The sequence below is a fragment of the Oculina patagonica genome, chromosome 11 (assembly GCF_052425735.1).
Source record: "Oculina patagonica isolate OP01 chromosome 11, crgOcupat, whole genome shotgun sequence".
Lineage (NCBI taxonomy): Eukaryota > Metazoa > Cnidaria > Anthozoa > Scleractinia > Oculinidae > Oculina > Oculina patagonica.
The window spans coordinates 20,821,256-20,838,147 of record NC_135768.1 but is presented as its reverse complement, the minus strand read 5'-3'; the positions used below and the strand labels follow the sequence as shown (position 1 = coordinate 20,838,147).

At 38.5% G+C, this 16,892-nt stretch overlaps 1 protein-coding gene across 1 annotated transcript; it reads right to left on the bottom strand.

Annotated features, from left to right (window-relative positions):
• Positions 1–1,714: 1,714 nt before the first annotated feature.
• LOC144629481 (peptide-N(4)-(N-acetyl-beta-glucosaminyl)asparagine amidase-like) lies at positions 1,715–15,254 on the bottom strand. Its single transcript, XM_078487693.1, has 14 exons — positions 14,943–15,254; positions 12,976–13,072; positions 11,608–11,754; positions 10,085–10,327; positions 9,371–9,580; positions 8,250–8,466; positions 7,391–7,579; positions 6,374–6,615; positions 5,509–5,619; positions 4,627–4,806; positions 3,959–4,008; positions 3,711–3,846; positions 3,330–3,513; positions 1,715–2,635 (listed from the first exon to the last, which is right to left on the bottom strand). Exons 1-14 carry the CDS (start codon positions 15,053–15,055, stop codon positions 2,442–2,444), a joined length of 2,313 nt encoding a protein of 770 aa, XP_078343819.1. The 5' UTR covers positions 15,056–15,254; the 3' UTR covers positions 1,715–2,441.
• Between the last annotated feature and the right edge of the window lie 1,638 nt (positions 15,255–16,892).

Genomic DNA, 16,892 nt, shown 5'->3' with positions numbered 1-16,892 from the left:
TAATCACAAGCGAAGCGAGCACGACGGGGTGGGGAGGGGTGGGGTTGAAAGAGAAATTAGATAGACAACAGTCATCTGAGAAAATAGAAGATGTCAACTGCTATAAAAACACCCAAGTACGGTACTATCTGACGTTTCTTCCCCAAATAAAATTGAAAGGGAATTCTCCAGAAATAAAATTTTCCGTAACCGGCCAAGAACTGTTTCTTTGGGGTTTAAAATAAAACGTATATTAGTACCTGTGAACTGAGGTTAATCGCCCATTTAGTCTATCCGTCTCAAAAGGATAATTCGTCTCTAATATAAATTGGGCCTTGAGAGTTGAGGGAGGCATAAGATGGAGGAAAAGGCAACGACCTTGAATAAAGAGCAACTTGAGACTAAAATCAGCATGGGATCTTTTCAGGTTTTGTAGCACCAGGGTAAAAAAGTTTCTTATCAACGAGAATTCTGTAAATCACCGCTTTTTATGAGCTCACAACAAATTAAGGAATGTTTTGGCTGTGTTCTGGCTAGTTTTTCCGTATTCTTATTTTCAATGCCCGGAAAAATTAGGCTTTAATACAGCGAAAAAAAAAAACAAAGAAAAACAAATCGGCGATCGGAATGAACCTAGCGCGGTCGGGGAAGAAAGATCTCGCCTTTCACAGGTATAGTTTAAGGGTTCAAGTAATATATCAAATACGAGAGGCAGTGTTTCATCGGGATATCAAACAACGAGAAGAGAGTTGAAAATACAACGCGCAGTGGAGTATTTTTGACGAAATTCCAGGCGTTTGGATAGTCAATGAAACAGTCTCGAGTGTTTGATATATCTTCTCAATCGAAACAAAAACTACGGAGTAAACGGAGAAATAAAATCGTTAAAATATATGCTAATTAAGACCGGGTATCCAATTATATGCAAACCTCCTTCACGGTTATTTAACTTGATGAATTATTAATGATTTGCGAATCAAACAAGAATGACTACGCAAATAATTGAGAAGTAAAATCATTTTTTAATGATTTCCCTTGTTCTTGAAATATATATCTATCAGTATTTTGCTACTATCTAACTTAGTTTAAAATTCTATGAGGAAAAGAGTGTTGTTCTGTCATTCCTACCAATCATAATACGCGTCCCAACTTTCCCAATACATCTATTTCATAAAACTACTTAAGAAAATTTTAGTTAAAATGTGCACATCGCCCAAACTAGCTTACTCCAGTTTCTAAGAAAAATTTCAGTACGTTAATATTTAGATAATACCCTATTACAATTCATACCACTTATCTTACTTCTATTCCTACTCTTTCTTTCTTACTACAGTTAAAACCTTGACCTTCAATATATTGTTGACATTCAGTAAATTGTTTAGTGAAAAATAGTCTTCATAAAGCGGTTGTCGAAAGTAATCCGAATTGCATTGGTTTTGCTTTACATTGTTTCATGATTGGTTTTAAAATTTCGCGCCACTTCTCAACCAATCAGAAGCAGAACTTGCCTTGTTCCTAGTAGCCTGCGAATACAGCCGCCTCTAGGAACTAGGTAAAAGCGGAACTAAAACCAATCGTGACTCGCTCGCACACGTTTTCCCGCGCTTCGCACCGGCTACATGTTTCCTTTCGAGTTTTGATTGGTTTACTGGATTGACAGTGTCCTTTCTGATTGGCCAGAGTGATCACGTTGCTTTTGAAGACCACTCTAAAGTTAAAAGAGCACCTGGAAAAATTTTAAAGTTTTTTTCTGTCATGTTTCAGTTCATTTGTTCACTTCTACATAAATAAATGTAAAAATAAACATGGCCGGTTGCTCGCAGCCAGTTTCCAAGGTATTCTAAAATTACCTAAACCTGGCGCATGTACTTCCTTTTAATTCCTAAAGTAAGTGTTACAATTCTTCTGTTTGTTCTTAAACCCCTACATTCGTATTGGCGATCTGCGTTCTAACATTTGCTAAATAAGGTAAAGATAAGATAAAGATAAATTCCTTCTAGAGATTTTAGGGTAGTTTCATAACTACAGTAAAGACCTATATAAAGAAAGACCTATATTTTAAAATAATATATTTTTGTGTACATCTTCAGTTCTAATAAGCTACAGTAGTATAGCCCCGGCTAACTGACGAACTCGTTTGGTTTAGAAAATTCAGTTCGCTTTATCCGATGTTCGTTAAATATGTGATTTGTCCAGTTTTAGCAGGTTTGCTTGCTATGACAGAGGTTTGCAACATCCAGGGGTTCCCTTATATTTCGAAGTTGTGTGAATAGTAGCGCTATCTAGTGTCCACGAGATAAAAGTTTTTAGTACACGGGACCTAGATTGACACAGCGTTAGAAGAAATTTAGCGAGTGCATTTTACCGCTCAAGTGATTTGCAAAGTATATCCAGAGATTCTCTACATCCGAGTTCGTTTAACCGGGATTTCACTGTAGCAATGTATTATGTGTCAATAAACTCTAGAGATGGGTGTCGCGAGTGGGTTCTCGAAGCGAGACTAATATGTCAAGTGGATATTCACTCTCGCTGCCAAACGTCTGACGAAAGATCTGTGCGTGTTGCCAAGCGATGTCTCCTTTCCCGCCATTGAGTGTGGCTGTGAGTTTGAGAGTCTTGGAGCCACTGAGTGCGGACGTTATGGTGGATTCTTGCCCTGTTCGGAAAGAGTAAATAAAACTTGTCAATGGACATTCTCAACTGAATTACGTTTCAGTGCGCCATGAAACGCATCTAGCTGTGGAGTTTTAAAAGGTTTTCAGAATTTTTCCCAGTACTACAAAGCGCATCATGAATATCCCGCCATTGCAAGGCGCGTCAAAAACGTTTCCTTTCCCGCCATTGCAGAGCGCGTCAAACACGTTTTGTTTCCCGTCATTGCAACGCGTGTCAACCACGTTTTTTTTCCCTTCACTCCAAAGCGCGTTAAACAAATTCTACTTCCCGCCATTGCAACGCGTGTCAACCACGTTTTCTTTCCCGCCACTGCAACGCGCGTCAACCACTTTTTCTTTCCCGCCATTGCAACGCGCGTCAACCACTTTTTTCCCGCCATTGCAACGCGCGTCAACCACTTTTTTCCCGCCATTGCAGCGCGCGTCAACCACTTTTTGTTTCCCGTCATTGCAACGCGCGTCAACTGTTAACTTTTCCTTGTCTTTTGGTATGAATCGGGTGCTGATTGACAACAAGTTGGTCTTACGTTTGCACACACTTTATTCAATGTTGCTACTGAAAATTGCCTGCTTGGCAATGTACTGATCCTAGTTGATGATTTTCTTTATTCTCATCACGTGTCTGCTTGACAATATATGAATACTGTAGGGAGAAATTCGATGTCAATCACTTACCCCCTGACAGCGTCTCACTTTGACTCTCTTCATCGCCCGTTAGTTTCCAGTCCACGCGTCCAGTCTGAAACGTGGTGCTTGTTGCCACTACAGTAACGGTGTCAATCACTAGATCACAAGAATTTAAATCTATCTTCCACGTGACTGAGCCAGTAGAAGCGGTTTCTGTCCTTGCCAAGTACACCTAAGAAAAACAATAAACAAGGCTATAGACTGAACTGGACGTTTAAGTGTCGCCAGAAACCAACCTTTATACAGGTAGACAGACGGGCAGAGATTGACAGACTTAGCCACACAAACACGTAGAAAGAGACAGACAGACAGACAGACAGACAGACAGACAGACACAGACGTGCATTGTAATTGTAAGATAACACCCACCATTTTCCAATCTCTCTCAACTTTACGCACAATAGAGTTGTATTCAGCTACTCTTGATTGCCAACCAGATAAATCCAGCTTTCTATCAAAGCCTCTCAGATACTTGTTCATAACACAATTGAAGCAGATTCGCAATCTACAAGAAAAGGAAAGCACACGGGGTTAACAAAATGTGGTGCACGTGGTCCTTGTCAGTTCTTAACAGGGATATCTGGTTTCCATAGAAACAAAGCCTTAACTGTTCTCACCTCTTTTCTTTAATTTCTTCGTCTGTAGGTTTATAAATATAAGGTTCGTGCTACAATGAAGAAGATAAGAAACAGAACATTAGTGAAGGGAAATAAAACCTATCCCCGAGTATAACAGCTCAATTCCTTTTAGGGGTTTTAAAAATTAGAACTGATTAACGCTAAGTTTGAGAAAGCTGAAATAGTGATACATTACAAAATAGTACATACACTGCATGCTCTTTTACCGGAACCAATCAGAGGAAAAACCAAACCAATCGTGACTTGGCTTACGGACAATTTCCCGTGCTTAGCACTAGTTGCATCTTTTTGACTCAAGTTCTCGTTAGCTCATTGCGTCATTTACGTTAAATTGGAGAGCTTAAGCACACGTTTTTGAGGAACGAACGGCAACCGGAAGTGAAACGTTCTCGTCTTTGGCGCGTATTAGTGACTTTTTGTTCATAAATTCAATTTTTAATTGCTAAAACCAGGGCTTTCCAACAAATATTTGGAGGTAAAAGTTTTGCCAAAAACTTAAACATTCGCCTTCCCGTTGCCGTCCGTGGTTCAAAAACGTCTGTGGTTAAGATCTCTATTTATTTTTGCGACGGGCCAGATGGGATTTCCTTGGTTTTGCTTCTATGATAAGATAATCAAGTAAAAAAACTCTTTTTTTCCTCTTTTACCTGCCATTCATTTTCCTGTTGTTTTGTTTCGCCTCGCAGCAGCCTCCAAGCCAAAGAACCTGACGTTCTTCCTTGCAGTTCACCATCGCGAACAGACTTGATAGTGAAGAACTCAACCAGTTCCTTCACTTGACGCTCTAGCAACACTTTTCGCCGCTCTTCACTTAAGCTTCTTTGACGCTAAAAAATAAAATTGGTTTTGAGAGTTTTTAACATTTTATAAATCTCCACACGACTTATCAATCTTTCTCTATTTTTTTCAGTTGATGTTTTCTTCGTTTTGAAGGATTTTTAAGTGTATTCAAGTTAAAACAAACATTGCAGAAGACTAACAATACAAATTCAAGTAAGTAGGTGGTAATGAGGATGTAAGACAACTTCAACCCAATCACCATGGGTTTAATGTTTTCCCGCGCTTTTTAGGGGTTGCATGTTTCCCGTACTTGCCACTGGTTACATGTTTATCCCGCGCTTTTCATGTTTTCTCACGTTTGCTTAGCTTGTTTACATAATTTCCCGCGTTTTACGCAGATAACTGGTTTTCCTATGCTTTCCGTTAACATGTTTTTCCGCCCTTGCCACAGATTTAAAGTTTTGCTTCAAGTTCTGTTGGGATCATTACAATATTTTTGACGTGATTTGTGCCTCTGTGATTACGTTGGGTTTAGTTCCATGCAGTCAAACTTCCTGAACGACTACAACTTGTAAGCGACTTCACACAAAACTCATGAATTTTTGCTATGCAGCCAAATTGTTATAAAGTAAAATCTGCTGAAAGTGATCAGTTCCCCCGAGGGATCACATTGGCTTGACAAAATAAATGATTATTAACGAAAGTTCGACTTCAAGTCAATACAATTCTGTTCTGAGTTGTTATTTTACCTCTTCAGTCATTCTGTTAAGTGTTTGTAGTAACCATTCTTCAGAGACTAAATTTCTTGCCTTCCGGACTTCCTCGTGCTTCGCAGAGTAGCGCCACGTCACATCTATTACCTAAACAAACACAACAACAACAAAAAAAAAAACAAGAAAATATAAAATCTCTTAGACAAGTGTATCAGTATACAAAGTCATATAATTTTCGACTGCAAGCTGCCAATCCTCTTCAAACTTTGTTTCATTTTGGACAGGCGTACAGCTGAGGGATTTCTCTTTTTTTTCTGGTTCGGCAAATTTTAATAAGCCTTAAAATTTGCCATCTTGCTAATCGTTTTTGTGGAAAGCGGGTTACATGACTGCCAACTGCAAAGGAACAACTGACCCTCATAAAACTGGAAAACGGTCAAACCGTCATCGTCAACAATTATAAGCCACTTCAAAATTTCTATTTATACAAATTTAACAGTAAGGTAGGGTGAGGAGACCTCCAAGAAACCACCACACTTACAGACGAGGCCACCTCAGTTAGCAATATGATAGTAATTTAGTTGTGGATGTGCAGCTAGGTCAATTCAGACTCACTTCATTAAAAATTCAATCATTTTTTCTTAAAAGTAGAAAAACTAGTCGAACCAATGATCTATATTGGAAGAGAATTTCAAATTTTAGGACCCTGGTAAAGTATTGTAAACTGCTTAATATTACTACGACAGTGATGTGGTCGATAACACTTGGCTATTCTTGTGTCATAACAGTGTACTTGACTACTTGTAGGAAACAAACTGAGAAACATTGGGAGCAATAATTGGTCACATCTTTTCACATCTTTGAATTTTCCTAAATCTGCATCTAGAACTGGCCTGCTCACCTGTTCACAAGAGAAAGCTATGATATAATTGAGCTTCTTTCCCCAGCCAGCTTCATACAGCAGTGGTTTATCACAAGTGTTCTCACATGAGTCGCAGTGAAGCCATCTCTGTTGAGATTCAGAATACACCTCCGTCCACACATGATCTGTCCAATCCAAGACATGCCGTGCTTCAAATCCTACAGCTCGGCAGCATAATGTGAAACAGTTAGCCCACTCACCGCATCTTCCTTTGCGGGTTTCTGCAGAAAGGATAACAGCACCATACTGTAACTTAAAATCTTAGGACCCAAGATGTTGCTACCTGGGTATTTGAGGGTTTTCCGAACAGAAACTGCAGCAAAGTTCTTGAGCTTAAGAAAATTGTGACAACAAGACTGCAGCCTGGAGTTCTAAATTATCAAATCTAGAGTGTGGAAAATATGCGAGCCAGCGAGCCACGTGAGCCATGCGAGCCAGAAATCCCAAATCCGATACAACGGCTAACCCCAAGCTACCTAAACTAACTACAGGACAGACTAACCGGAGTGCTATTAAGGCTAACTAATATGTTATTCAGGCTAACCAGAATGGCTCACATGAAATCCCAATAAAACCGCTAACTGCAAGCTACATAAGCTAACTGTAGGATAATTAGGGTGCTATTTAGGCAAACTGGAACGGTTTGCATGGCTTGCTGGCTTGCACATTGTCAAGAAGTGCCAAGCTGATTGTATATATAATGAAAGTGTCCCCATTAGAGAGGTAGAGATTTTATGGATTCGAGTCTCTCTGGGACCAATTGAAGTGACTGTAATACACTAACAGGTGTCCGTGTTATGGATGTTTCTGTAAGAACAGGTTCAACTAAACTGCGAAAACTACAAAATGTAGACATTTGGTATAAAACCCTAAGTAATAAAAAAGGTTTGATGAACACCACCATTAGCACCATTTAAGGAGTTACGCCCAGTGTCTGTTGCAAAAAGTCTTTCTAATAAAGGCTTCTGAATAACAAAACTCCAATTCATCTCTTACCTAAGAGTTTTGCTGGATGATTGTATCTTGGAAATCTTGTTACCTTTCCACAGAACTGGCATTTATAACTTTCCACATTTCCAGCACCCCAAATCATTTCCTCAGGTGTCGGTGGGACAACGCCCACTGGGAAGGTCAGAGAACCACACGACGGACAGGTGGGTTTGTCCACCCATTTGAAAAAAGTGCCTGAAATGAGTTGAACACAAACACAGTGTGACTATCATTAAAAAACAATGCCATTTGGACAATGAAAGGCGGGAACCCTGGTACCAGTACCAGGATACACAAGAGTCAGTACCGCGCTACTTTCAAATTTAAAATAAAGAAATTTACTTCATTGTGTTCTTTACTGCCCGTTTACTCTCCTTTTGGTGCCTTCCTACTTCAAAACTTAATGAAAGCCCTGCAATAGCACTTCTGTGTTCAAAATAAGAGGAAATGACTTGACTTAAACCATTAAGTTCCCATTGTAATATACCGGTAGGTCGTCCACCAGAGATCTCCATCTTTCCCTCTCCTTGATAAGATGAAAATAATTACTCCCGGTAATGCCTTTGTATTATAATAGACATGCCACTTGTGCATTGATGGAAAAAACTTTCCCACCATATCAGATGATGCCCCAGTAATAGTATCAGACAAGTGCCCAGTTATTGGTAAGCAAGTTTAAATCATCTCATGACACAATAGGTTACCATATCAACAGTATAAGGTTAAAAAACACCTTAAATTTTACCTTTAAGGTTTATAATTTAAAAAAAGGCTTGGTGACAGCAGTTTTAAGCTATCCCACCAACCCCTCCCACAAGTTCATTCAAACCATCTAAAATCATAATATCAAGAAGTTACATATTACCTTTAAACCAACTAAGAAGTTCTAATATAAGACAGTCTCTTTCATCCACCCCAGCCTCCCCTCCCTGCTTTGTTTTTTGACTGGCCCCCTTAGCTCTATGCTCCAGCTCAGCCAGAGGAATTATGTCCCGTGCTCTCTGTTGTAAATCTGGATTTTCATATAGGAGAACATGCTGTAACGAGCTTTGAAGTCTTAGAAGAAACTCTTTCTCTTTTTCCTGAAACATAAAGTGAAAAAAAAACACATTCATAAGTGATATATATGGTTGCCAGCCAGCAAGGCTTTTAAATAATAAGACCCAGCAACAGTCGGTGTCCAGTTATTCTGTCATGAATTGCAGCCTAAAATTCACACAGCTCCTTCATGCAGGGGAGATGTTTTAAGCTTCTTAGGTGTTTCTCCTATGGGTGCCATACAAGGGCGGCCACCTCCTTCAAATCTTTTTGAAAGCCCTGATCCACAAAGAAAACAAAAATTCCCGGATCTTGACAAGAAATTTAGAGTTCCCTGGACCAGATACCCCAACTCGCTCCCCCCTTGTCTCACTCAAGGAAAGCATTAGGGACATGGTTGCTGCAGACATTAGTTTTCAAAATTTCCTTGACTTTTCCCCAAAAAATAAAATATCCTTGACCAAATAAAATTAATAAAAAAATTCAGATAATAATTATAGAGGCCTCGCCAGCCTCCGCTTCCAAAAAAAACATCAACAAACCTAAATGGTGTTTATAACTTCAATTTTCCCTGTCTGACTTCTCTTCAAAATGTCAATTTTCACTGACTCAAAATAAAATTCCATGGTTTTTCCCTGACCTTCAGGAGTTTCATTTTTCCCTCCCATTTCCTGTCCTGCGGCAACACTGAGGGAGAGATTCCCAGTTCAACTCTTTCACTGCCAATACAAAGTTATCGGTGTGCGGCAAATGCAGGCTGCAGACTGGCACTTTTTCAGAAAATGTTGTGTTACCATTACCATTATTTAGAGCTAGCCAGAGCACCATTCAGGCTAATGAAACAATATTTAGCCCAACCGGAGTGCTATTGAGGCTAACCAAAGTGCCAGTCTGCAGACTGCATTTGTGGCACACTGCAAAGTTATAAATGCAAGAAGTTCTCATTACCGATGGAGTTGAAGCTGGATTGGGTGTGATTGAAGGTTGTGAGCACCCAGGGAATTGGCCAGGAGGTTCATGGTTATTCTGTGTAGTGGTTGGAGCTGGTCCAGCTTCCTGTGCAGCATCACGGCGGCTTCGCTCATCATTTATCGTGTCCTGAAGAATCAACATGTTCTCTAAAGACTCCCCTGGTGGGCAAACCAGTTGATCACCTCTCTGTAAAGTTTGAAACAACTTCTTTAAATATTATGTGTCATGCAGTTTCAATCCATAAAATGAAAATCTGCTTAAAAAAAATCAAAGATTTGCAAAAAAAAAAAAAGAAAATTACCCATACCCACCCCAACAAAGTTCCTGGTAAATTCTGAGGGGTGGCAGGTTTTAAAAGCTAAAATATTTTATGGAAAGTATGCAGCAAAACTGGAATTTTCAGAGGGGTGGAAAGAAAAGGGGGAGAGGGAAGATGTTTAAACCAAAAATCACTCCATGGGAGGGGTAGGGAAAAACACATTGACTAACAATGCACATACAAATTTATTTGTTTTCTAATTAAAATAATTATAATAATTATAATAGGAAATGAACATGTGAGGAGTTTCTAAATAAAAATAATAAAAGTAATAATAATAATAATGTAATTATAATAGGAAATGAACATGCGAGGAGTTTCTACACAATTTGATTATAATAAGTTTGTTGCTTTTCCTGCAGTGACTGTACCTCTTGGAATCCCATGGTAAAGAGACATTCAACTGCTCCATTCACTGGCAGAAGACGTGACTGGAAGATCTTGTTGCCGACTCTTATTGTTCTGTACTTGGGGTTATCAGGATTGTTTATAATGTTAGATGCAAACTTGAGAAGGAGCTGCGAAGCATCCATGAACACTTCTGGTGGATTGTCTAGCAGCTGTTCAAAGCAATCCCAGCTGCGACCTGCTGCAACTCGCTTAGGATCCACAGTCTAGAAAGACAACATTATACAGCGGATTCAGATTGAGTGTTTAACGGTCTCAGTTGTCGCATTCGCTGTCATGGTTGATTGATTGCATTGCGAGGCAAAATTACAGATGTTGTTAGGTGGAAATGATGATGTTCTGTCTGGGGAAAAAGCACGTTATCACTTGTCCACAGACTATTACTAGAAGAGGTATCCATGTCTTGGATCTTATTATGGCAATTGATGATTTAAGATCCAAGGAAAGAAAACCTCTTCTAGTAATTGTTGCGGGACAAGTGACAACATGATTTTTCCCAGACAGAACGTTGTCATTACCGCCTAGCAACGTCTGTAACGCGGCAACTGAGACTGAAAATTTTTTTCAAAGGCCCAATCTGAATCCGCTGTAATAAGTAACAAAGTTGTTAGCTAAAAGCAAAAAATAATTAATAATGGTTGTGTGAAATTAGCCTCCAGATCAAGGGGTTATAATTCAAACCCTTGTTGGGTCTGAGTTCTGAGTTCTTGACCATGACACATATCTTTGTCCATCAACAAGTACCAGTATAATGCCAGATGAGTACCCTGAAATGGATTAGCATCCCATCCATGGCAAGGACATGTACAGTAGCAACACTCCTACACTGAAGTCAGAACTGGGCCACTACAATGTAGGTTCCAGAAAGGCTTCACTACATATGTTGCTGAAGTTGCCATCCCAGTTTCATAGCATTACGTTATAAGGGGTATTACATTATTTTACTCCCCTGGATTGGATGCTACATGTGTTTCATTCCAGGCTAGCCCCTATTTGCCGGTACTCATTAATGTTCCTGGGTAGAGAGAAGCCATTCCGAGTTGACAACTGTAAGTAATAGCAGGGCCGTAACCAGATATTTGCCATAGACGAGGTAAAATTTTGCTAGGGGGTTCTGCGGGCATGCCCTTCAGAAAATTTTGAAATCTAGAAGCCCTGATATTCTTTCTCCAACGTCTTTCATAAGGTATTTCTTGACAAAAATCAATCTTTTTACAAAACATTTTTGATGTTTAATTTTTGGCTTAAGATCTAGACGAGGCAAATGCCTCATCTTGCCTCTTGCTAGCTACGGCCCTAGATAGAGTATGAAAATGACTCTGAAGAAGAGAGAAGCACTGTGAAAGTTTTAAGAGTCTCACCCAAGAACACAACACAATGAACCAGACAGAACATGAACCTAGCCTGCTCTTTCCGAGTCTATTGTGCTAACCTTTAGGCCACTCAGTGTCTCCCATGAAGACATTAGAAGAAAGTAAATAGTTACCACAATGTCCACAGCTCCTCCAATCCACTGATTGATTCTATCTTCCAGGCCTGTAGGGTTTGCTCCTTGCATTTCATCCACCTTCTTTCTGTTCTTGTAGAAGAAAAATGTTGGCATGGCTCTGATCCCTTGTACTGCTGCTGTCCTCTGAAAAAAAGCAAGCAAATAATTATTAAAACCTAAAATTACACCAGCCAGGTTTAGGGCTTTCGGGTTGACTTTCTTATGCCCATATTCTTTCCAATCTACAGTAATAAACCATTTTGAATTCATAAATGATCCAATCTTACTATGGGTAAAGATTAGATAGCACAACTTGTACAACTCTCTCTGATAAATTATGTTCTCATACAAAAACCCAAATCTATATTCAGTTGAATCCCAATAACTTGAACTTTCAAGGGTAATAAAAAAAGGTTTCAATTATCGAGAGTCAAGTTATCAAGGGTAAAATTAGTAAGAAAATGACCTGGGGGAAATAGAAAAATTTTGGCATGAAAAAGTCTTTCTTGGTCCATCATGACACTGTTAGTATTGTTAAAATTGTAATTAAAAAGATAATTGTGTGCAATGAAATTTCTTTGAGTGCCCAGATGTGTTTCTATCTGCACACTGTCTGAAAGGAGGGGTGGCAAATTATGAAATAGTATATAATCCAAGTCTCACTGTGACACAAAGACTTGCAAGGCTTCTTTGTATAGTAATAGATAACTGGAATTTCCAGTTGTCATCCCTGTCTATTATCTTTGTGTTAACAATAGATAATAGACAGCGATGACAACTGGAATCTATTACTATACAAAGAAGCCTACCATATCAAGCGTTCAGCACCATCTTTGAACAATGGTTTAAAAGCTAGCAGAGAACTATGCTTATTCTCTTGACATTAACGTCTTTGTTTTGTATTTTCATGTGCATGTTTTAAATACTAATGTACCATCTTTCAGTATTTAAACCCAAGCTACTTGTTTGTCACTTAGTCTGAAGATGATATAGAATTATATCGAAATATAACAATTAATTATACCAACGTTTCCTTGCATTTGTTGTCCAAATCATTGACAATGCATTTACTCGGTATTTCATTCATCCTTTATATACAAAAACAAGACTTTGTGATTGGATCAAAAGTTTCCAAGACCCATGATTCTCTAGGTACCATTTGTCACCCGTTCTAGAGGATTAACATGCATGTGTCAACTTGATAAGAAGTAACTTAAGTCAGTTTCGTAGACCACCTTTGGTCTGCCTTCTTGTAAACGACTACCCAGGGTTGGCCATTTGGGCAGTTGCTTACAAGATGTAAATAATGAAAGATTGAGGATGAAACATTATTTTTGTAAACCATATAGCGGCCATGTTTCTTACCTGACACTGATCAACATCAACTTTCAGAAAAATAGCTGCTGAATATTTGATGCTTAAATCTACAAATATAGGGGCCATCATCTTACAGGGACTACACCTGAAAAGGGACAAGAACAAATCATGACCAGTGTTCCTGCAGGGATACTCCCTACAGTGGACCACACAGGGAGACTCTACTCCAAAGGGGTACCTTTTTCAGGCTGTAGGTACATATAAAAGGGCAGGGATTTCACGAGTTGGAGTATACAAATGGGTAGGGAAAACTATCATTAAGGTATAATAAAACTACTTTTCAAAATATCTCGAACAGACCCACCAAAAAGTCATTTCATTTAAGTATTTTAAGGGGTTATTCCAGAGAAAAATAAAGAAAGAGATAAAAAGTATCCCTTCTGTAGGTGTGAAAGGATACCATTTTCCTATCAAAGGTATACAAAAAGGTTACCTTTTCTGTCAAAAATGGTAATGGTAAGTGTTAAGATCTCAGACTGGAGCCTCCCCTGGCTACCTTATTGTTACTTATTTTCGCGGGCACTTAATTTCGCGAAAATGGAACGGCGATATTTCGCGGGACTTAAATTTCGCGATTTGGCCAAAAAAATAAGATTACGGGAACTTAATTTCGCAAAGAGTGTCAAAATACTGGTCCAACTGATTTTAATTTTCCACTGCAACAGTTTCCAATGACATTGAACAAACCCATATAACAAAACAAAGCTTTAAAAACAGTTTAATATGTTCCTTTGCAACAAAGTAGGGCTAGTTTGATGACTGTACCAAGGTAATTAAGTAGTAAACTGACGGCAACGTTGAATATTCATAACGAATTATATAGAACGGTATTAAATTTCGCGTCGTTATTTTTCGCGAGAACCTTTTTTCGCGGGTCTTAAATTTCGCGATTTTTTGTAAATCGCGAAAATCGCGAAAATTAAGTCCCGCGAAAATAAGTAACAATAAGGTAATAAAAAAATTATGAGTACCCCCACTCCCTGCCAATGTTACTTTACATAAATGGGTACTTGTACATTACACTTCTTTCATGCTCATATCACCCAGGGGGGTACTCCAGCTTGTAAATGACGGGGATGATCGAATGGAGGCAAAACTCAGGACCCCAAAAAATCCCTAAGTCTTCCGACATTACCCAAAAAAATCCCTGGACCAAAAATAACCCCCCAAAAAATCCCTTGTCAAATTACCCCTAAATTGCCAGGAGGGGCAATAATATAACACAAAGAAAATCATAAAAAATTGAACGCTCGTGTTTGTTTATTCATCATACCATAAATACGCTAAGGCCGCGCCAAGGCACTATAGTTCGTTTTTAATACCCAAGAAAATCCCCTATTTTAATCAAGTCACCCAAAAAAATACTTGCCAAATTTTCCAATCCAAAAAAATCCTGGAATCGAAAATTTCAAACCCCTGGGTCATATCACTCCCTTGCATTTTTTAGAAGATCAAAGCAAAGTTCAATCTTGTTTATTTGTTTAATATAAATGTTGATTGTGTAGCAAGATTTCAATCAAAATTAAAATTAGCCAAGTCATTCTGACAACAAGGCAAATTTTAAATGACTTGAGGGTTTAATTAATCATATCTTCAAGAATAGCAACACTGCCAATCGAAAGGCAGACATCATGGCGTTAATTTCTTATTGTTACACAATTACCATCAAAACAAATTAAGTTTTAACCTCAATATTATTCAAGTAGCATGATCGTAATATTTCCCTTTTGCAATTTAAAGCTTGAAACATTATTCATAAAAATAAAACATTAACCTTGAAATTTCAATTTGTTACAGCCGGCTAGCTTTGAGAACTCTTAAATAAACAGCTTTTGTGCTTTCGTGATCAAGATACCGAGTCTTAATTATAACACACCACTTTAAAAATTAACAAAAGGGTCAGTTTTCGTCCAATACAGTTAATGTAACAACAACATCTTTAACTAAAATCTTACCACGAGGCAGTAAAATCCACCACAACCAATCGATTCCCAGCTTGATCGATTTGTTGTTGAAATTGGCTGTCTTCTTCGATAACTATCACATTTCCGTTTGCTGAGGAAGCCATTTTGTTTTGATCTTAGCTTCTATTATGAAAACCCTGACAGTTTGATTAACTACAGCTGAACGATTCTAAGAATCTAAAAAACGGATGTGGTTGAGGAAGAGAGCTAGTTTTCTAAATCAGTCATAGCATCAAATTTAGAAAACGGCGAACAAAAGCGAATTTTCCGCCTTTGAACGAAACTTAGGAAGAGCCAGCGGGTTGCAAATGAGTCAGCAGCGGTTTCATACCTAAATTTAGGTTATTACTTCATGTTGGCAACATAAATAGTAAACAAATAATTCGGTTGTGCCGAGTCACGGGGCAAATAAATCAAAGGCTCTTCGAGCAACCTCATGGTAATTCGATGAATGAAGTGCCGACCTCCGCATTTTTTCTAAATAAGTGTCCAGTAACGTAAAGCAATCTCACTTTGCTTTATTTTTCCACGTGAGTTGCGTCATGGCTCGTGCTCGCAGGGGTCGTAGCGCTATTCAGTTTTCACAACCAAAATATTTACTGGTTATTGTATTACCTTTGATCCTTTTAAGCATTAAGTAAATTTGTTTTGTGAATATGTTTACTTTTCTGTCAGCACGTATAGCGTTATTTTTGAGCAGCGGAAAAAAATTGAGAGAAAAGATACGCCCGAACACTTCGTGTATCTGCTCGACTCAAAAAGATGAATCAAAGTCTCTTCGAGATACCGACTTTTTTGCATGAAGTATGAGTCGAAGGTTTATCCTGTGCATTGTTCTTCGAACTTATCATTACAGTTGCTTTGTAGTTTAGTTTAAAATTTCCTATCTTCGCGGAGGAAATGCAGCCATATAATTTTGTCAAAAATGGCTCGTCCGCGCCGGGTATTTATACAATATTCCTCAACATTACACAAATAAACAGTGCAAATTTCACCGAGATCTGACAATTCTATACTTTAACATTGCAAGGACCTTTCGAGGCAGTCGATTACGGCAGCGAAATTAGCAAATGAAACAACAAAATATGCGTTCGACGCTTTGTTTTTGCGACGAAAAAGCACGAAAAAAATACGGATATTTCCGACTACTGTCGGAGAAAACATTGCGCATATTATTGCGGCGTAAACAAATCATACACTCAGGCTGCGTTTTGTCTAGGCTCTGCGAGGGTCGGATATCAAGACAGCTTCTTCGTGGGCTTAAGAAGGATTAAACAAAAGCCATATATACAGTGAATGCTTTCGAATTATATTTGAAGATGAAATACGAAAAAATTTTGCTGCCTTTGACTGAAATTCCACTCGAACTGCGTCGATACGATCGCATGTTGTAAAGCCGATTCATGCAACATTGCTGTCAACGAGAGGTCACGCCCCTAACGACCTAGGCTGATGACGAAATAGAATGGCGCTTGTAGCGACCAAATTTGGCCTAATTTTTAACCGCTCCTAAGCTAAAAGAAGCCCCCATCTCTTGCATTTGTTTTAACTTAAAAAATATCTTTGAAAAGAGCGAGTTTTTTTGGTATGGTTTATTTTTGACGTTTGTAACTTTTTAAACGATGTAAGTGCTAGTGATTATTTATTCGTGTTTTAGTTACGCAATCCATTGTTTGTGCGACGCTTTTTATAAATCGCCTTTCAGACACACGTGCGTTGAGATAAGAAAGCTGACATGTCACTTTTTAAATTGTTATATAACGTTTGTAAATGTGACAAGTCACGTTTTTTTTCCACGAGATCGCAAGTGATCACCCACAGCTGAAAGTAATCCCTTGAGAAATTAAAACAGTCCCTTGAGAAATTAAAAAAATCCTTTGAGAGTTTACAAGAATGTGAAATTTTCCCTAACATAACTGTTATTCTCCTACTTTCACTTGT

Excerpts from the sequence above, each read along its gene's own strand:
- LOC144629481 (XM_078487693.1), bottom strand. The coding sequence starts at position 15,055 with ATGGCTTCCTCAGCAAACGGAAATGTGATAGTTATCGAAGAAGACAGC. Across the intron at positions 4,807-5,508 it reads TTAACAGAATGACTGAAGAG|CGTCAAAGAAGCTTAAGTGA; the intron begins GTAAAATAACAA and ends TTTATTTTTTAG. Across the intron at positions 3,847-3,958 it reads GAAGAAATTAAAGAAAAGAG|ATTGCGAATCTGCTTCAATT; the intron begins GTGAGAACAGTT and ends CTTTTCTTGTAG.